Source organism: Ranitomeya imitator, chromosome 10 (genome assembly GCF_032444005.1).
Source record: "Ranitomeya imitator isolate aRanImi1 chromosome 10, aRanImi1.pri, whole genome shotgun sequence".
NCBI classification, from domain to species: Eukaryota; Metazoa; Chordata; class Amphibia; order Anura; family Dendrobatidae; genus Ranitomeya; species Ranitomeya imitator.
In genome coordinates this window covers 128,442,765-128,459,702 of record NC_091291.1, presented here as the reverse complement: position 1 = coordinate 128,459,702, position 16,938 = coordinate 128,442,765, and the positions used below count along the sequence as shown (strand labels likewise).

General features: G+C 53.3%; 2 protein-coding genes across 2 annotated transcripts in view; one reads left to right on the top strand and one right to left on the bottom strand.

Moving 5' to 3' along the window:
- The window catches only part of NOC2L (NOC2 like nucleolar associated transcriptional repressor), a 101,991-nt gene extending 92,509 nt beyond the window's left edge, over positions 1-9,482 (bottom strand). Inside the window, exon 1 of the mRNA XM_069741769.1 lies at positions 9,397-9,482. Coding sequence (XP_069597870.1) covers positions 9,397-9,416 — 20 coding nt within the window. The 5' untranslated portion in view covers positions 9,417-9,482. The remainder of the gene's footprint in view (positions 1-9,396) is intronic.
- An 837-nt stretch (positions 9,483-10,319) lies between these two features.
- Positions 10,320-16,938, top strand: part of KLHL17 (kelch like family member 17) — a 65,202-nt gene continuing 58,583 nt past the window's right edge. The window contains exon 1 of the mRNA XM_069741766.1: positions 10,320-10,529. Within this exon, the coding sequence (XP_069597867.1) occupies positions 10,428-10,529 (102 nt within the window). The 5' untranslated portion in view covers positions 10,320-10,427. The remainder of the gene's footprint in view (positions 10,530-16,938) is intronic.

Below are 16,938 nucleotides of genomic sequence, written 5' to 3'. Positions count from 1 at the left end.
CCCATCACAGTACAGCGGGCCTCCCATCACAGTACAGCGGGCCTACCTTCACAGTACAGCGGGCCTCCCATCACAGTACAGCGGGCCTCCCATCACAGTACAGCGGGCCTCCCATCACAGTACAGCGGGCCTCCCATCACAGTACAGCGGGCCTCCCATCACAGTACAGCGGGCCTCCCATCACAGTACAGCGGGCCTCCCATCACAGTACAGCGGGCCTCCCCTCACAGTACAGCGGGCCTCCCCTCACAGTACAGCGGGCCTCCCCTCACAGTACAGCGGGCCTCCCCTCACAGTACAGCGGGCCTCCCCTCACAGTACATTACAGCAGGCCTCCCCTCACAGTACATTACAGCAGGCCTCCCCTCACAGTACATTACAGCGGGCCTCCCCTCACAGTACATTACAGCGGGCCTCCCCTCACAATAAAGCGGGCCTCCCCTCATATTACAGCAGGACAACCTTCACAGCACATTACAGCGGGTCTCCCCTCATATTACAGCGGGCCTCCCCTCATATTACAGCAGGACTCCCTTCACAGTACATTACAGCAGGTCTCCCCTCACAGTACAGCCGGCCTCCACTCACAGTACAGCAGGACTACCTTCACAGTACATTACAGCGGCCATCCCCTCACAGTACATTACAGCGGCCCTCCCCTCACAGTACATTACAGCGGCCCTCCCCTCACAGTACATTACAGCGTCCCTCCCCTCACAGTACATTACAGCGTCCCTCCCCTCACAGTACATTACAGCGTCCCTCCCCTCACAGTACATTACAGCGTCCCTCCCCTCACAGTACAGCGGGCCTCCCCTCACAGTACAGCGGGCCTCCCCTCACAGTACAGCGGGCCTCCCCTCACAGTACAGCGGGCCTCCCCTCACAGTACATTACAGCAGGCCTCCCCTCACAGTACATTACAGCGGGCCTCCCCTCACAATAAAGCGGGCCTCCCCTCATATTACAGCAGGACAACCTTCACAGCACATTACAGCGGGTCTCCCCTCATATTACAGCGGGCCTCCCCTCATATTACAGCAGGTCTCCCCTCACAGTACAGCCGGCCTCCACTCACAGTACAGCAGGACTACCCTCACAGTACATTACAGCGGCCCTCCCCTCACAGTACATTACAGCGTCCCTCCCCTCACAGTACATTACAGCGTCCCTCCCCTCACAGTACATTACAGCGTCCCTCCCCTCACAGTACATTACAGCGTCCCTCCCCTCACAGTACATTACAGCGTCCCTCCCCTCACAGTACATTACAGCGTCCCTCCCCTCACAGTACATTACAGCGTCCCTCCCCTCACAGTACATTACAGCGTCCCTCCCCTCACAGTACATTACAGCGGGCCTCCCCTCACAGTACAGCGGGCCTCCCCTCACAGTACAGCGGGCCTCCCCTCACAGTACATTACAGCGGGCCTCCCCTCACAGTACATTACAGCGGGCCTCCCCTCACAATAAAGCGGGCCTCCCCTCATATTACAGCAGGACAACCTTCACAGCACATTACAGCAGGTCTCCCCTCACAGTACAGCCGGCCTCCACTCACAGTACAGCAGGACTACCTTCACAGTACATTACAGCGGCCCTCCCCTCACAGTACATTACAGCGGCCCTCCCCTCACAGTACATTACAGCGGCCCTCCCCTCACAGTACATTACAGCGGCCCTCCCCTCACAGTACATTACAGCGGCCCTCCCCTCACAGTACATTACAGCGTCCCTCCCCTCACAGTACATTACAGCGTCCCTCCCCTCACAGTACATTACAGCGGCCCTCCCCTCGCGGCACAGCCGGCCTCCCCTCGCGGCACAGTACAGCGGGCCTCCACTCACAGTACAGCGGGTTTCCCTTCACAGTACAGTGTCCCTCCCCTCACAGTACATTACAGCGGCCCTCCCCTCGCAGCACAGTACAGCGGGTTTCCCTTCACAGTACATTACAGCGGGACTCCCCTCACAGTACATTACAGCAGGACTACCTTCACAGTACATTACAGCGGGCCTCCCCTCATATGACAGGACTACCTTCACAGTACGGCACAGCCAGCCTCCCCTTACAGTACGGCGGGACTCCCCTCACAGTACGGCACGGCGGGACTCCCCTCACAGTACGGCACGGCGGGACTCCCCTCACAGTACGGCACGGCGGGACTCCCCTCACAGTACGGCACGGCGGGACTCCCCTCACAGTACGGCACGGCGGGACTCCCCTCACAGTACGGCACGGCGGGACTCCCCTCACAGTACAGCCGGCCTCCCCTCACAGCACAGTACAGCCGGCCTCCCCTCACAGCACAGTACAGCCGGCCTCCCCTCACAGTACAGTACAGCCGGCCTCCCCTCACAGCACAGTACAGCCGGCCTCCCCTCACAGCACAGTACAGCCGGCCTCCACTCACAGTACAGCAGGACTACCTTCAAAATACATTACGGCAGGTCTCCCCTCAAAATACATTACGGCGGGCCTCCCCTCACAGTACAGCAGGACTACCTTCACAGTACATTACAGCGGCCCTCCCCTCACAGTACATTACAGCGGCCCTCCCCTCACAGTACATTACAGCGGCCCTCACAGTACATTACAGCGGCCCTCCCCTCACAGTACATTACAGCGGCCCTCCCCTCACAGTACATTACAGCGTCCCTCCCCTCACAGTACATTACAGCGGCCCTCCCCTCACAGTACATTACAGCGGCCCTCCCCTCACAGTACATTACAGCGTCCCTCCCCTCACAGTACATTACAGCGGCCCTCCCCTCACAGTACATTACAGCGTCCCTCCCCTCACAGTACATTACAGCGTCCCTCCCCTCACAGTACATTACAGCGTCCCTCCCCTCACAGTACATTACAGCGTCCTTCCCCTCACAGTACATTACAGCGGCCCTCCCCTCGCGGCACAGTACAACGGGCCTCCACTCACAGTACAGCGGGTTTCCCTTCACAGTACAGTACAGGGGGCCTCCCCTCACAGTACAGTACAGCGGCCCTCCCCTCGCGGCACAGTACAACGGGCCTCCACTCACAGTACAGTACAGCGGGCCTCCCCTCACAGTACAGCAGGACTACCATCACAGTACAGTACAGCGGGTCTCCCCTCACAGTACAGCAGGACTACCGTCACAGTACATTACAGCGGGACTACCGTCACAGTACATTACAGCGGGTCTCCCCTCACAGTACAGCGGGACTCCCCTCACAGTACATTACAGCGGGACTCCCCTCACAGTACATTACAGCGGGACTCCCCTCACAGTACTTTACAGCGGGACTCCCCTCACAGTACATTACAGCGGCCCTCCCCTCACAGTACATTACAGCGGCCCTCCCCTCACAGTACATTACAGCGGCCCTCCCCTCACAGTACATTACAGCGGCCCTCCCCTCACAGTACAGTACAGCGGGCCTCCCCTCACAGTACAGCAGGACTACCATCACAGTACAGTACAGCGGGTCTCCCCTCACAGTACAGCAGGACTACCGTCACAGTACATTACAGCGGGACTACCGTCACAGTACATTACAGCGGGACTACCGTCACAGTACATTACAGCGGGTCTCCCCTCACAGTACAGCGGGACTCCCCTCACAGTACATTACAGCGGCCCTCCCCTCACAGTACAGTACAGCGGCCCTCCCCTCACAGTACAGTACAGCGGGCCTCCCCTCACAGTACAGTACAGCGGGCCTCCCCTCATTACAGCAGGACTACCTTCACAGTACATTACAGCGGGTCTCCCCTCACAGTCCCCTCACAGTACAGCGGGCCTCCCCTCACAGTCCCCTCACAGTACAGCGGGCCTCCCCTCACAGTACAGCGGGCCTCCCCTCACAGTACAGCGGGACTACCTTCACAGTACAGCGGGCCTCCCATCACAGTACAGCGGGCCTCCCATCACAGTACAGCGGGCCTACCTTCACAGTACAGCGGGCCTCCCATCACAGTACAGCGGGCCTCCCATCACAGTACAGCGGGCCTCCCATCACAGTACAGCGGGCCTCCCATCACAGTACAGCGGGCCTCCCATCACAGTACAGCGGGCCTCCCATCACAGTACAGCGGGCCTCCCATCACAGTACAGCGGGCCTCCCCTCACAGTACAGCGGGCCTCCCCTCACAGTACAGCGGGCCTCCCCTCACAGTACAGCGGGCCTCCCCTCACAGTACAGCGGGCCTCCCCTCACAGTACATTACAGCAGGCCTCCCCTCACAGTACATTACAGCAGGCCTCCCCTCACAGTACATTACAGCGGGCCTCCCCTCACAGTACATTACAGCGGGCCTCCCCTCACAATAAAGCGGGCCTCCCCTCATATTACAGCAGGACAACCTTCACAGCACATTACAGCGGGTCTCCCCTCATATTACAGCGGGCCTCCCCTCATATTACAGCAGGACTCCCTTCACAGTACATTACAGCAGGTCTCCCCTCACAGTACAGCCGGCCTCCACTCACAGTACAGCAGGACTACCTTCACAGTACATTACAGCGGCCATCCCCTCACAGTACATTACAGCGGCCCTCCCCTCACAGTACATTACAGCGGCCCTCCCCTCACAGTACATTACAGCGTCCCTCCCCTCACAGTACATTACAGCGTCCCTCCCCTCACAGTACATTACAGCGTCCCTCCCCTCACAGTACATTACAGCGTCCCTCCCCTCACAGTACAGCGGGCCTCCCCTCACAGTACAGCGGGCCTCCCCTCACAGTACAGCGGGCCTCCCCTCACAGTACAGCGGGCCTCCCCTCACAGTACATTACAGCAGGCCTCCCCTCACAGTACATTACAGCGGGCCTCCCCTCACAATAAAGCGGGCCTCCCCTCATATTACAGCAGGACAACCTTCACAGCACATTACAGCGGGTCTCCCCTCATATTACAGCGGGCCTCCCCTCATATTACAGCAGGTCTCCCCTCACAGTACAGCCGGCCTCCACTCACAGTACAGCAGGACTACCCTCACAGTACATTACAGCGGCCCTCCCCTCACAGTACATTACAGCGTCCCTCCCCTCACAGTACATTACAGCGTCCCTCCCCTCACAGTACATTACAGCGTCCCTCCCCTCACAGTACATTACAGCGTCCCTCCCCTCACAGTACATTACAGCGTCCCTCCCCTCACAGTACATTACAGCGTCCCTCCCCTCACAGTACATTACAGCGTCCCTCCCCTCACAGTACATTACAGCGTCCCTCCCCTCACAGTACATTACAGCGGGCCTCCCCTCACAGTACAGCGGGCCTCCCCTCACAGTACAGCGGGCCTCCCCTCACAGTACATTACAGCGGGCCTCCCCTCACAGTACATTACAGCGGGCCTCCCCTCACAATAAAGCGGGCCTCCCCTCATATTACAGCAGGACAACCTTCACAGCACATTACAGCAGGTCTCCCCTCACAGTACAGCCGGCCTCCACTCACAGTACAGCAGGACTACCTTCACAGTACATTACAGCGGCCCTCCCCTCACAGTACATTACAGCGGCCCTCCCCTCACAGTACATTACAGCGGCCCTCCCCTCACAGTACATTACAGCGGCCCTCCCCTCACAGTACATTACAGCGGCCCTCCCCTCACAGTACATTACAGCGTCCCTCCCCTCACAGTACATTACAGCGTCCCTCCCCTCACAGTACATTACAGCGGCCCTCCCCTCGCGGCACAGCCGGCCTCCCCTCGCGGCACAGTACAGCGGGCCTCCACTCACAGTACAGCGGGTTTCCCTTCACAGTACAGTGTCCCTCCCCTCACAGTACATTACAGCGGCCCTCCCCTCGCAGCACAGTACAGCGGGTTTCCCTTCACAGTACATTACAGCGGGACTCCCCTCACAGTACATTACAGCAGGACTACCTTCACAGTACATTACAGCGGGCCTCCCCTCATATGACAGGACTACCTTCACAGTACGGCACAGCCAGCCTCCCCTTACAGTACGGCGGGACTCCCCTCACAGTACGGCACGGCGGGACTCCCCTCACAGTACGGCACGGCGGGACTCCCCTCACAGTACGGCACGGCGGGACTCCCCTCACAGTACGGCACGGCGGGACTCCCCTCACAGTACGGCACGGCGGGACTCCCCTCACAGTACGGCACGGCGGGACTCCCCTCACAGTACAGCCGGCCTCCCCTCACAGCACAGTACAGCCGGCCTCCCCTCACAGCACAGTACAGCCGGCCTCCCCTCACAGTACAGTACAGCCGGCCTCCCCTCACAGCACAGTACAGCCGGCCTCCCCTCACAGCACAGTACAGCCGGCCTCCCCTCACAGTACAGTACAGCCGGCCTCCCCTCACAGCACAGTACAGCCGGCCTCCCCTCACAGCACAGTACAGCCGGCCTCCCCTCACAGTACAGCCGGCCTCCCCTCACAGTACAGCCGGCCTCCCCTCACAGTACAGCCGGCCTCCCCTCACAGTACAGCCGGCCTCCCCTCACAGTACAGCCGGCCTCCCCTCACAGTACAGCCGGCCTCCCCTCACAGTACAGCCGGCCTCCCCTCACAGTACAGCCGGCCTCCCCTCACAGTACAGCCGGCCTCCCCTCACAGTACAGCCGGCCTCCCCTCACAGTACAGCCGGCCTCCCCTCACAGTACAGCCGGCCTCCCCTCACAGTACAGTACAGCCGGCCTCCCCTCACAGCACAGTACAGCCGGCCTCCCCTCACAGCACAGTACAGCCGGCCTCCCCTCACAGCACAGTACAGCCGGCCTCCCCTCACAGCACAGTACAGCCGGCCTCCCCTCACAGCACAGTACAGCCGGCCTCCCCTCACAGCACAGTACAGCGGGCCTCCCCTCACAGCACAGTACAGCCGGCCTCCCCTCACAGTACAGTACAGCCGGCCTCCCCTCACAGTACAGTACAGCGGGCCTCCCCTCACAGCACAGTACAGCCGGCCTCCCCTCACAGCACAGTACAGCCGGCCTCCCCTCACAGTACAGTACAGCCGGCCTCCCCTCACAGTACAGTACAGTACAGCCGGCCTCCCCTCACAGTACAGTACAGTACAGCCGGCCTCCCCTCACAGTACAGTACAGTACAGCCGGCCTCCCCTCACAGTACAGCCGGCCTCCCCTCACAGTACAGCCGGCCTCCCCTCACAGTACAGCCGGCCTCCCCTCACAGTACAGCCGGCCTCCCCTCACAGTACAGCCGGCCTCCCCTCACAGTACAGCCGGCCTCCCCTCACAGTACAGCCGGCCTCCCCTCACAGTACAGCCGGCCTCCCCTCACAGTACAGCCGGCCTCCCCTCACAGTACAGCCGGCCTCCCCTCACAGTACAGCCGGCCTCCCCTCACAGTACAGCCGGCCTCCCCTCACAGTACAGCCGGCCTCCCCTCACAGTACAGTACAGCCGACCTCCCCTCACAGTACAGTACAGCCAGCCTCCCCTCACTGTACAGCCGGCCTCCCCTCACAGCACAGTAAAGCCGGCCTCCCCTCACAGTACAGTACAGCCAGCCTCCCCTCACAGTACAGCCAGCCTCCCCTCACAGCACAGTACGCCTCCCCTCACTGTACAGCCGGCCTCCCCTAACAGCACAGTACAGCCGGCCTCCCCTCACAGTACAGTACAGTAGGCCTCCCCTCACAGTACAGTGGGCCTCCCCTCACAGCACAGTACAGCCGGCCTCCCCTCACTGTACAGCCGGCCTCCCCTCACAGCACAGCCGGCCTCCCCTCACAGTACAGTACAGCAGGCCTCCCCTCACAGCACAGTACAGCCGGCCTCCCCTCACAGCACAGTACAGCGGGCCTCCCCTCACAGCACAGTACAGCCGGCCTCCCCTCACAGCACAGTGGGCCTCCCCTCACAGTACAGCCGGCCTCCCCTCACAGCACAGTACAGCCGGCCTCCCCTCACAGCACAGTACAGCCGGCCTCCCCTCACAGCACAGTACAGCCGGCCTCCCCTCACTGTACAGCCGGCCTCCCCTCACAGCACAGCCGGCCTCCCCTCACAGTACAGCGGGCCTCCCCTCACAGCACAGTACAGCCGGCCTCCCCTCACAGCACAGTACAGCGGGCCTCCCCTCACAGCACAGTACAGCCGGCCTCCCCTCACAGCACAGTGGGCCTCCCCTCACAGTACAGCCGGCCTCCCCTCACAGCACAGTACAGCCGGCCTCCCCTCACAGCACAGTACAGCCGGCCTCCCCTCACAGCACAGTACAGCCGGCCTCCCCTCACAGCACAGTACAGCCGGCCTCCCCTCACAGCACAGTACAGCCGGCCTCCCCTCACAGCACAGTACAGCCGGCCTCCCCTCACAGCACAGTACAGCCGGCCTCCCCTCACAGCACAGTACAGCCGGCCTCCCCTCACAGCACAGTACAGCCGGCCTCCCCTCACAGTACAGTACAGCCGGCCTCCCCTCACAGCACAGTACAGCCGGCCTCCCCTCACAGCACAGTACAGCCGGCCTCCCCTCACAGCACAGTACAGCCGGCCTCCCCTCACAGCACAGTACAGCCGGCCTCCCCTCACAGCACAGTACAGCCGGCCTCCCCTCACAGCACAGTACAGCCGGCCTCCCCTCACAGCACAGTACAGCCGGCCTCCCCTCACAGCACAGTACAGCCGGCCTCCCCTCACAGTACAGTACAGCCGGCCTCCCCTCACAGTACAGTACAGCCGGCCTCCCCTCACAGCACAGTACAGCCGGCCTCCCCTCACAGCACAGTACAGCCGGCCTCCCCTCACAGCACAGTACAGCCGGCCTCCCCTCACAGCACAGTACAGCCGGCCTCCCCTCACAGTACAGTACAGCCGGCCTCCCCTCACAGTACAGTACAGCCGGACTGCCGCATTGTTACAATTATGGAAAATGGCGATGAGAGGAGACACCAAAACCAGCGACCAACATGTGAGGAGAGAACCGGCTGCACAGAGACAAAGCTGTGAGGCCAAACCGCATGTGCCGCCCGGTATCTGCACAGCAGACACGTGCCGCCCGGTATCTGCACAGCACACACGTGCCGCCCGGTATCTGCACAGCACACACGTGCCGCCCGGTATCTGCACAGCACACACGTGCCGCCCGGTATCTGCACAGCACACACGTGCCGCCCGGTATCTGCACAGCACACACGTGCCGCCCGGTATCTGCACAGCACACACGTGCCGCCCGGTATCTGCACAGCACACACGTGCCGCCCGGTATCTGCACAGCACACACGTGCCGCCCGGTATCTGCACAGCACACACGTGCCGCCCGGTATCTGCACAGCACACACGTGCCGCCCGGTATCTGCACAGCACACACGTGCCGCCCGGTATCTGCACAGCAGACATGTGCCGCCGACCCTCCGCTTCTAGCACAGACTAACGGCATTTTATCGCTTCTCCGGCCGGTTCTCACCTCTTCCCGGACGCCGCCATGCTTCTGCGTTTTACTCCTTCACGGGACAAACGTGCTCTGAGCTTCCTGTAGTCCCACAATGCAACGCGACTGCCCATCATTCCTTCGTTTCTGGACTGTAACTGGTAGAAACGCGACTCGGGCGGCCAGAACTCTGTCTGCACCATTTATTTCACAACTAGTTAGAAAATAGATATTATTTTTTGTAGACTCCCCCTTACATGTCATTTTACCTCAACTAGAACAGCAGCAAAGAATGCGAAGTTTTAAAAAAAACTATTTTTATTTTTTTTATGGAAAAAAAAATCTAAAAAAAAACCCTGCGCGGTCGGGCTTAGACAACATTTCAATAGTACCCAGTCTGTGCGTGATGCGGGCGGATCGATTTATATCATTTTACTTCATAGAGTGAAAAGGCTTATAATTATGCTGCGGTCGGGCGTATCTAACTGACAATTTATTGTAGATAAAATTTATGTGATATAGATGGTGCGGGAGGTTGTTTTTTTTTTCTCTATTGGAAGTGATTCTATGTTTGGCGAATATGATGATGCGGTCGGGCGTATTTATTGACTATAGTAGAATAGGTTGTGAAATATGGTGCGGGAGGGCATTTATTTTATTAACTTTAATTAACTTTTTATAAAACTTTTTATAAACTTCTTTTTTTTTTTTCTCTAAACTCTTAGAGAAGTTGTATGTGATACATATGATGCGGAGGGGCATTTCCAGCGAATATTTTCCTCTCTGGTGGGAGGGATTGTATGTGATTGTCCCTACAGCTGTCTGTATTTGATTTACACACTGATACAGACAAGTTCCATTGTATCTGCTCTCATCACGTGCCCTGACGTTCCTCTGTGCACACATAAAGCTTTGTAGGTGGCTACAATGTATCCATGTGCAGCATTCTATCACTTAACCCTTTGCTGCAGCCATCCCCAGTCCCCCACCTTCCCTCTGACAACACTTCTTGGCCAGTGATCATGGTGGGTGTTGCTGTCCTTAATATAGATGCTGATTTGTGATCCATGGACTGGAGATCATGCTATATACAGACTGGAGTGATTGTGTCCACGAAGACCCTGAGATCTGCCTTCATGAACTTGCTGTGGTGGTCTAGTGCGGAGAGGGTGAGTACCTGATCTATTCGCAAAAAAAACATTTAGCGAAGTTCTGTCCATGTTTGATAGTACATAACAGAAAAGGAAAGTAATGGATGGAAGCAATAATGGATTTCCGCACATAACCAATTGTGTTACACAGGCGTGGACTGGCCCCCGGGAGAGCAGGAGTATCCTCCGGTGGGCCGCACCTGAGAAGGATTGCTAATAAGTAGTGCTATTACACTTACAATCTGCAGAAAAAGGTATAATCTAATAATTTATTCAACAAGCTAGCCAAGTCAATATTACATAGAGGTACAAATACATTTGTGTCCTAGGGTCAGGTTATTTTTGGTTAATTATTGTTACTGGTGGGTCTTTGCCGACCCTGATCGCTTATGAGAAGGGAGAATATAACTGGTGATAAATGATCCTGGTAAGTTTGGCGCTATAGTCACACCAATAATATTTTGTAATATTGTGATCTACAATATGTTAAAAAAAACAAAAACAAATGAAAACAATAATGCCCGACACTCCGGAAAGTATAGACCCATATTTATCACCTGGGACGTAACTTGTGGCAAATCAGCTCCGTCAGGGCACCGGACGTCTTTGTAAACTTTATTGGCACATTAAAAAAAAATCACAACATTTCGTCCACGGAGAGCCATTATCAAGATAGAAAAAAGAGGACGTCCGGTGCCCTGGTTCCTAAATGACTCCATACTTATCAAAGGTGGCACATTAAAGGGGTTGTACAAGTCTGCAGTCATTCTGTGTGCCTTCAGACTGGTGAATCCTCACCGTGCGCACGGCGTGGAAGGCGCAGGACCACAAGGACGAGATTAGCAAACCTCTGGCCACATGTCCACTAGACTTGCCCAGCTACACTCAATTCACTGGCATTGCGTTAGGCTGCACCCCAATAGTCTGCTTGTGACCATATGTATGCAAATCACCGGGGGGGGGGGGTCACGATCACGAGCAAACCCGTGCAGGTGAGGGGCCAGCACAGACTTCAACTGGATGTGCGACCTCGGGTTTGTGTGCTGCAATACATGCTGCCGGCCAATCAGAGGCCAGCAGCTGATATCGACTTGTGCTCCCATCACTTGCACGGTGAAGTCAGCTGCCTGGTCCAGAAGAAGATGCCGCACGGCGGGGTAAGCCGAGTATAATAATTATTTTTTCTATGCATTAAAGAACAGCGTCAGAATGGGGATAATATATACCAGGATGGGGGCCATATATACCAGGATGGGGGCCATATATACCAAGATGGGGGCCATATATACCAAGATGGGGGCCATATATACCAGGATGGGGGCCATATATACCAGGATGGGGGCCATATATACCAGGATGGGGGCCATATATACCAGGATGGGGGCCATATATACCAAGATGGGGGCCATATATACCAGGATGGGGGCTATATATACCAGGATGGGGGCCATATATACCAGGATGGGGGCCATATATACCAGGATGGGGACCATATATACCAGAATGGGGGCCATATATACCAGGATGGGGGCCATACAGTTAGGGCCAGAAATATTTGGACAGTGACACAAGTTTTGTTATTTTAGCTGTTTACAAAAACATGTTCAGAAATACAATTATATATATAATATGGGCTGAAAGTGCACACTCCCAGCTGCAATATGATAGTTTCCACATCCAAATCGGAGAAAGGGTTTAGGAATCATAGCTCTGTAATGCATAGCGTCCTCTTTTTCAAGGGACCAAAAGTAATTGGACAATGGACTCTAAGGGCTGCAATTAACTCTGAAGGCGTCTCCCTCGTTAACCTGTAATCAATGAAGTAGTTAAAAGGTCAGGGGTGGATTCCAGGTGTGTGGTTTTGCATTTGGAAGCTGTTGCTGTGAGCAGACAACATGCGGTCAAAGGAACTCTCAATTGAGGTGAAGCAGAACATCCTGAGGCTGAAAAAAAAGAAAAAATCCATCAGAGAGATAGCAGACATGCTTGGAGTAGCAAAAACAACAGTTGGGTACATTCTGAGAAAAAAGGAATTGACTGGTGAGCTTGGGAACTCAAAAAGGCCTGGGCGTCCACGGATGACAATAGTGGTGGATGATCGCCGCATACTTAATTTGGTGAAGAAGAACCCGTTCACAACATCAACTGAAGTCCAGAACACTCTCAGTGAAGTAGGTGTATCTGTCTCTAAGTCAACAGTAAAGAGAAGACTCCATGACAGTAAATACAAAGGGTTCACATCTAGATGCAAACCATTCATCAATACCAAAAATAGACAGGCCAGAGTTAAATTTGCAGAAAAACACCTCAAGAAGCCAGCTCAGTTCTGGAAAAGTATTCTATGGACAGATGAGACAAAGATCAACCTGTACCAGAATGATGGGAAGAAAAAAGTTTGGAGAAGAAAGGGAACGGCACATGATCCAAGGCACACCACATCCTCTGTAAAACATGGTGGAGGCAACGTGATGGCATGGGCATGCATGGCTTTCAATGGCACTGGGTCACTTGTGTTTATTGATGACATAAGAGCAGACAAGAGTAGCCGGATGAATCCTGAAGTGTACCGGGATATACTTTCAGCCCAGATTCAGCCAAATGCTGCAAAGTTGATTGGACGGCGCTTCATAGTACAGATGGACAATGACCCCAAGCATACAGCCAAAGCTACCCAGGAGTTCATGAGTGCCAAAAAGTGGAACATTCTGCAATGGCCAAGTCAATCTCCAGATCTAAACCCAAGTGAGCATGCATTTCACTTGCTCAAATCCAGACTTAAGACGGAAAGACCCACAAACAAGCAAGACCTGAAGGCTGCGGCTGTAAAGGCCTGGCAAAGCATTAAGAAGGAGGAAACCCAGCGTTTGGTGATGTCCATGGGTTCCAGACTTAAGGCAGTGATCGCCTCCAAAGGATTTGCAACAAAATATTGAAAATAAAAATATTTTGTTTGGGTTATGTTTATTTGTCCAATTACTTTTGACCTCCTAAAATGTGGAGTGTTTGTAAAGAAATGTGTACAATTCCTACATTTTCTATCAGATATTTTTGTTCAACCCTTCAAATTAAATGATACAATCTGCACTTGAATTCTGTTGTAGAGGTTTCATTTCAAATCCAATGTGGTGGCATGCAGAGCCCAAATCGCGAAAATTGTGTCACTGTCCAAATATTTCTGTCCCTAACTGTATATACCAGGATGGGGGCCATATATACCAGGATGGGGGCCATATATACCAGGATGGTGAAATGTACAGTGCCTTGCGAAAGTATTCGGCTCCCTAGAACTTTTCAACCTTTTCCCACATGTCATGCTTCAAACATAAAGATACCAAATGTAAATTTTTGGTGAAGAATCAACAACAAGTGGAACACAATTGTGAAGTTGAACGAAATTTATTGGTTACTTTAAATTTTTGTGGAAATTCAAAAACTGAAAAGTGGGGCGTGCGATATTATTTGGTCCCTTTACCTTAATACTTTGTTGCGCCCCTTTTGCTGCGATTACAAGTCACTCGGGGAATGTCTCTATCAGTTTTGTACATGGAGAGACTGAAATTCTCGCCCATTCTTCCTTGGCAAACAGCCCGAGCTCAGTGAGGTTTGATGGAGATCGTTTGTGAACAGCAGTTTTCAGCTCTTTCCACAGATTCTCGATTGGATTGAGGTCTGGACTATGACTTGGCCATTCTAACACCTGGATACGTTTATTTGTGAACCATTCCATTGTAGATTTTGCTTTATATTTGGGATCATTGTCTTGTTGGAAGACAAATCTCCGTCCCAGTCTCAGGTCTTTTGCAGACTCCAACAGGTTTTCTTCAAGAATGGTCCTGTATTTGGCTCCATCCATCTTCCCATCAATTTTAACCATCTTCCCTGTCCCTGCTGAAGAAAAGCAGGCCCAAACCATGATGCTGCCGCCACCATGTTTGACAGTGGGGTTGGTCTGTTCAGGGTGATGAGCTGTGCTGCCTTTACGCCAAACATATCGTTTGGCATTGTTGCCAAAATGTTCGATTTTGGTTTCATCTGACCAGAGCACCTTCTTCCACATGTTTGGTGTCTCCCAGGTGGCTTGTTGCAAACTTTAAGCACCACTTTTTATGGATATCTTTGAGAAATGGCTTTCTTCTTGCCACTCTTCCATAAAGGCCAGATTTGTGCAGTGTATGACTGATTGTTGTCCTATGGACAGACTGTCCCACCTCAGCTGTAGATCTCTGCAGTTCATCCAGAGTGATCATGGGCCTCTTGGCTGCATCTCTGATCAGTCTTCTCCTTGTTTGAGATGAAAGTTTAGAGGGACGGCCGGGTGTTGGTAGATTTGCAGTGGTATGATACTCCTTCCATTTCAATATGATCACTTGCACAGTGCTCCTTGGGATGTTTAAAGTTTTGGAAATCATTTTGTATCCAAATCCGGCTTTATTCTTCTCCACAACAGTATCACGGACCTGCCTGGTGTGTTCCTTGGTCTTCATGATGCTCTCTGTGCTTCACACAGAACCCTGAGACTATCACAGAGCAGGTGCATGTACACGGAGACTTGATTACACACAGGTGGATTATATTTATCATCATTAGGGATTTAGGACAACATTGGATCATTCAGAGATCCACAATGAACTTCTGCGCTGAAAGTAAAGGCCAAATAATATTGCACGCCCCACTTTTCAGTTTTTGAATTTCCACAAAAAAATGTAAAATAACCAATAAATTTCGTTCAACTTCACAATTGTGTTCCACTTGTGGTTGATTCTTCACCAAAAATTTACATTTGGTATCTTTATGTTTGAAGCATGATATGTGGGAAAAGGTTGAAAAGTTCCAGGGAGCTGAATACTTTCACAAGGCACTGTACATACCAGGATAGGGCAAGGAAGTGGAGCATATATACTAGGATATGCCCAGGAGGGGGACATTACTACATAATGGGAGAGCTGGTGCGTCTTGTATGTCTCTAAATGATTTAGAGCTCTACGAGGGCCCATACATCTGTCCAACATGAAAGGGGGCCCAGGTTCTAATCTTGGACTCTAGTAGCCACTGCAAATCATATACTTGCAACGACACATCTTCTGCCAATGAGTGACCGCTGATCGCCTGCAGCCTTCATAAGTACATCGAGTGCTGACGCCGGTCAGTGGCCGATGATTGGCTGCAGTGATCATGTGACATAACATTGCAGGAGCAGCACTGGCCAGTATATGAGGATTTCTATGTTACGTGGGAGAACCTTTTCACCAAATTTTACGTTGCTTTTTTTTTTTTTTTCTTCCACTTTTACCTCTCCGTTGTGGAGATATTAGCAAAGTTTTGATACATAATGAGTTAATTTTTAAGTCCCAGTGGGTGCTATCACTGGAGTCCTGCACTCCTCCCTGTGTGACTTGTTATCTGATGAGGCCCACTCACAAAAGTTCACTCATCAGGCGCCAGATACTTTGATTGCTAATATCTCCGCCATGAAGAAATAAAAAAAAATTCCACTCTGCAGCTGCTACTACATGGTGTAGAAAATCGGGCCCTGGGTTATATTGCAAAAGAAGTCACTAATCTGGGGCTTCGCTAACTTTTAATGCTGGCAAGAAATGATGGATACCTTGATATCTTTTAGGATTTGCATCAGTTCATGCCTACAACTGTGAACATTTGGTTTTCTTTTTTTGTGTGTGTGTGAAGAAACACCAAATAGGACAAAATAACTGAAAGCTTCAGTGTGCATAACTATTCAGCCCACCCACGCCCCCTAAAGTCAGTACTTTGTAGAGCCTCCTTTTGTGGCAGTTACAGCTGCAAGTCACTGTGGATAAGTCTCTATGAGCTTTCCACATCTTGCCACTGGAATTTTTGCCCATTCCTCAAGGAAACCTGCTCCAGCTCCTTCATGTTAGATGTTTGCTCTGGTGAACAGCGATCTACAAGTCTTTCCACAGATTCACAATTGGATTAAAGTGTGGGCTATGACTCGGCAACTCCAAAACATTTACACCCTAACCTAACATGTAACGCCCTAGCTAGCCTTGTTCCCCGGATTACTTCTGATGGTGAAGATGCCGGGGCCACGTACCCTGCCTTAGCTCCTGAATCCGCCCTCAGTCTGTACCCTTCCACCACCCAGGGAAGAGAGGAGTAGTAGTGTATAGTAATACACCAACCAGACTAATAAGGTAATACGAACAGGGATAACGAAAAATACCAAACATACAAATATGCTCACTCAGCCAGCCGAGGAATGCATCGGGGATTGGAGGATGGGGTTAAGTAGGAGAAGAAAGGAAATTATCAAATACACTGAAAACCTAGCAACAGTCACAGATAAATCCACCAAGGCTTTCTCAAATAATAACCAACAGCCTCCAGCTATGCAGCAAAAGCTAACTCTGACAATGAGTGCTAGCCAGGGCCCAGATTATATAGGAGA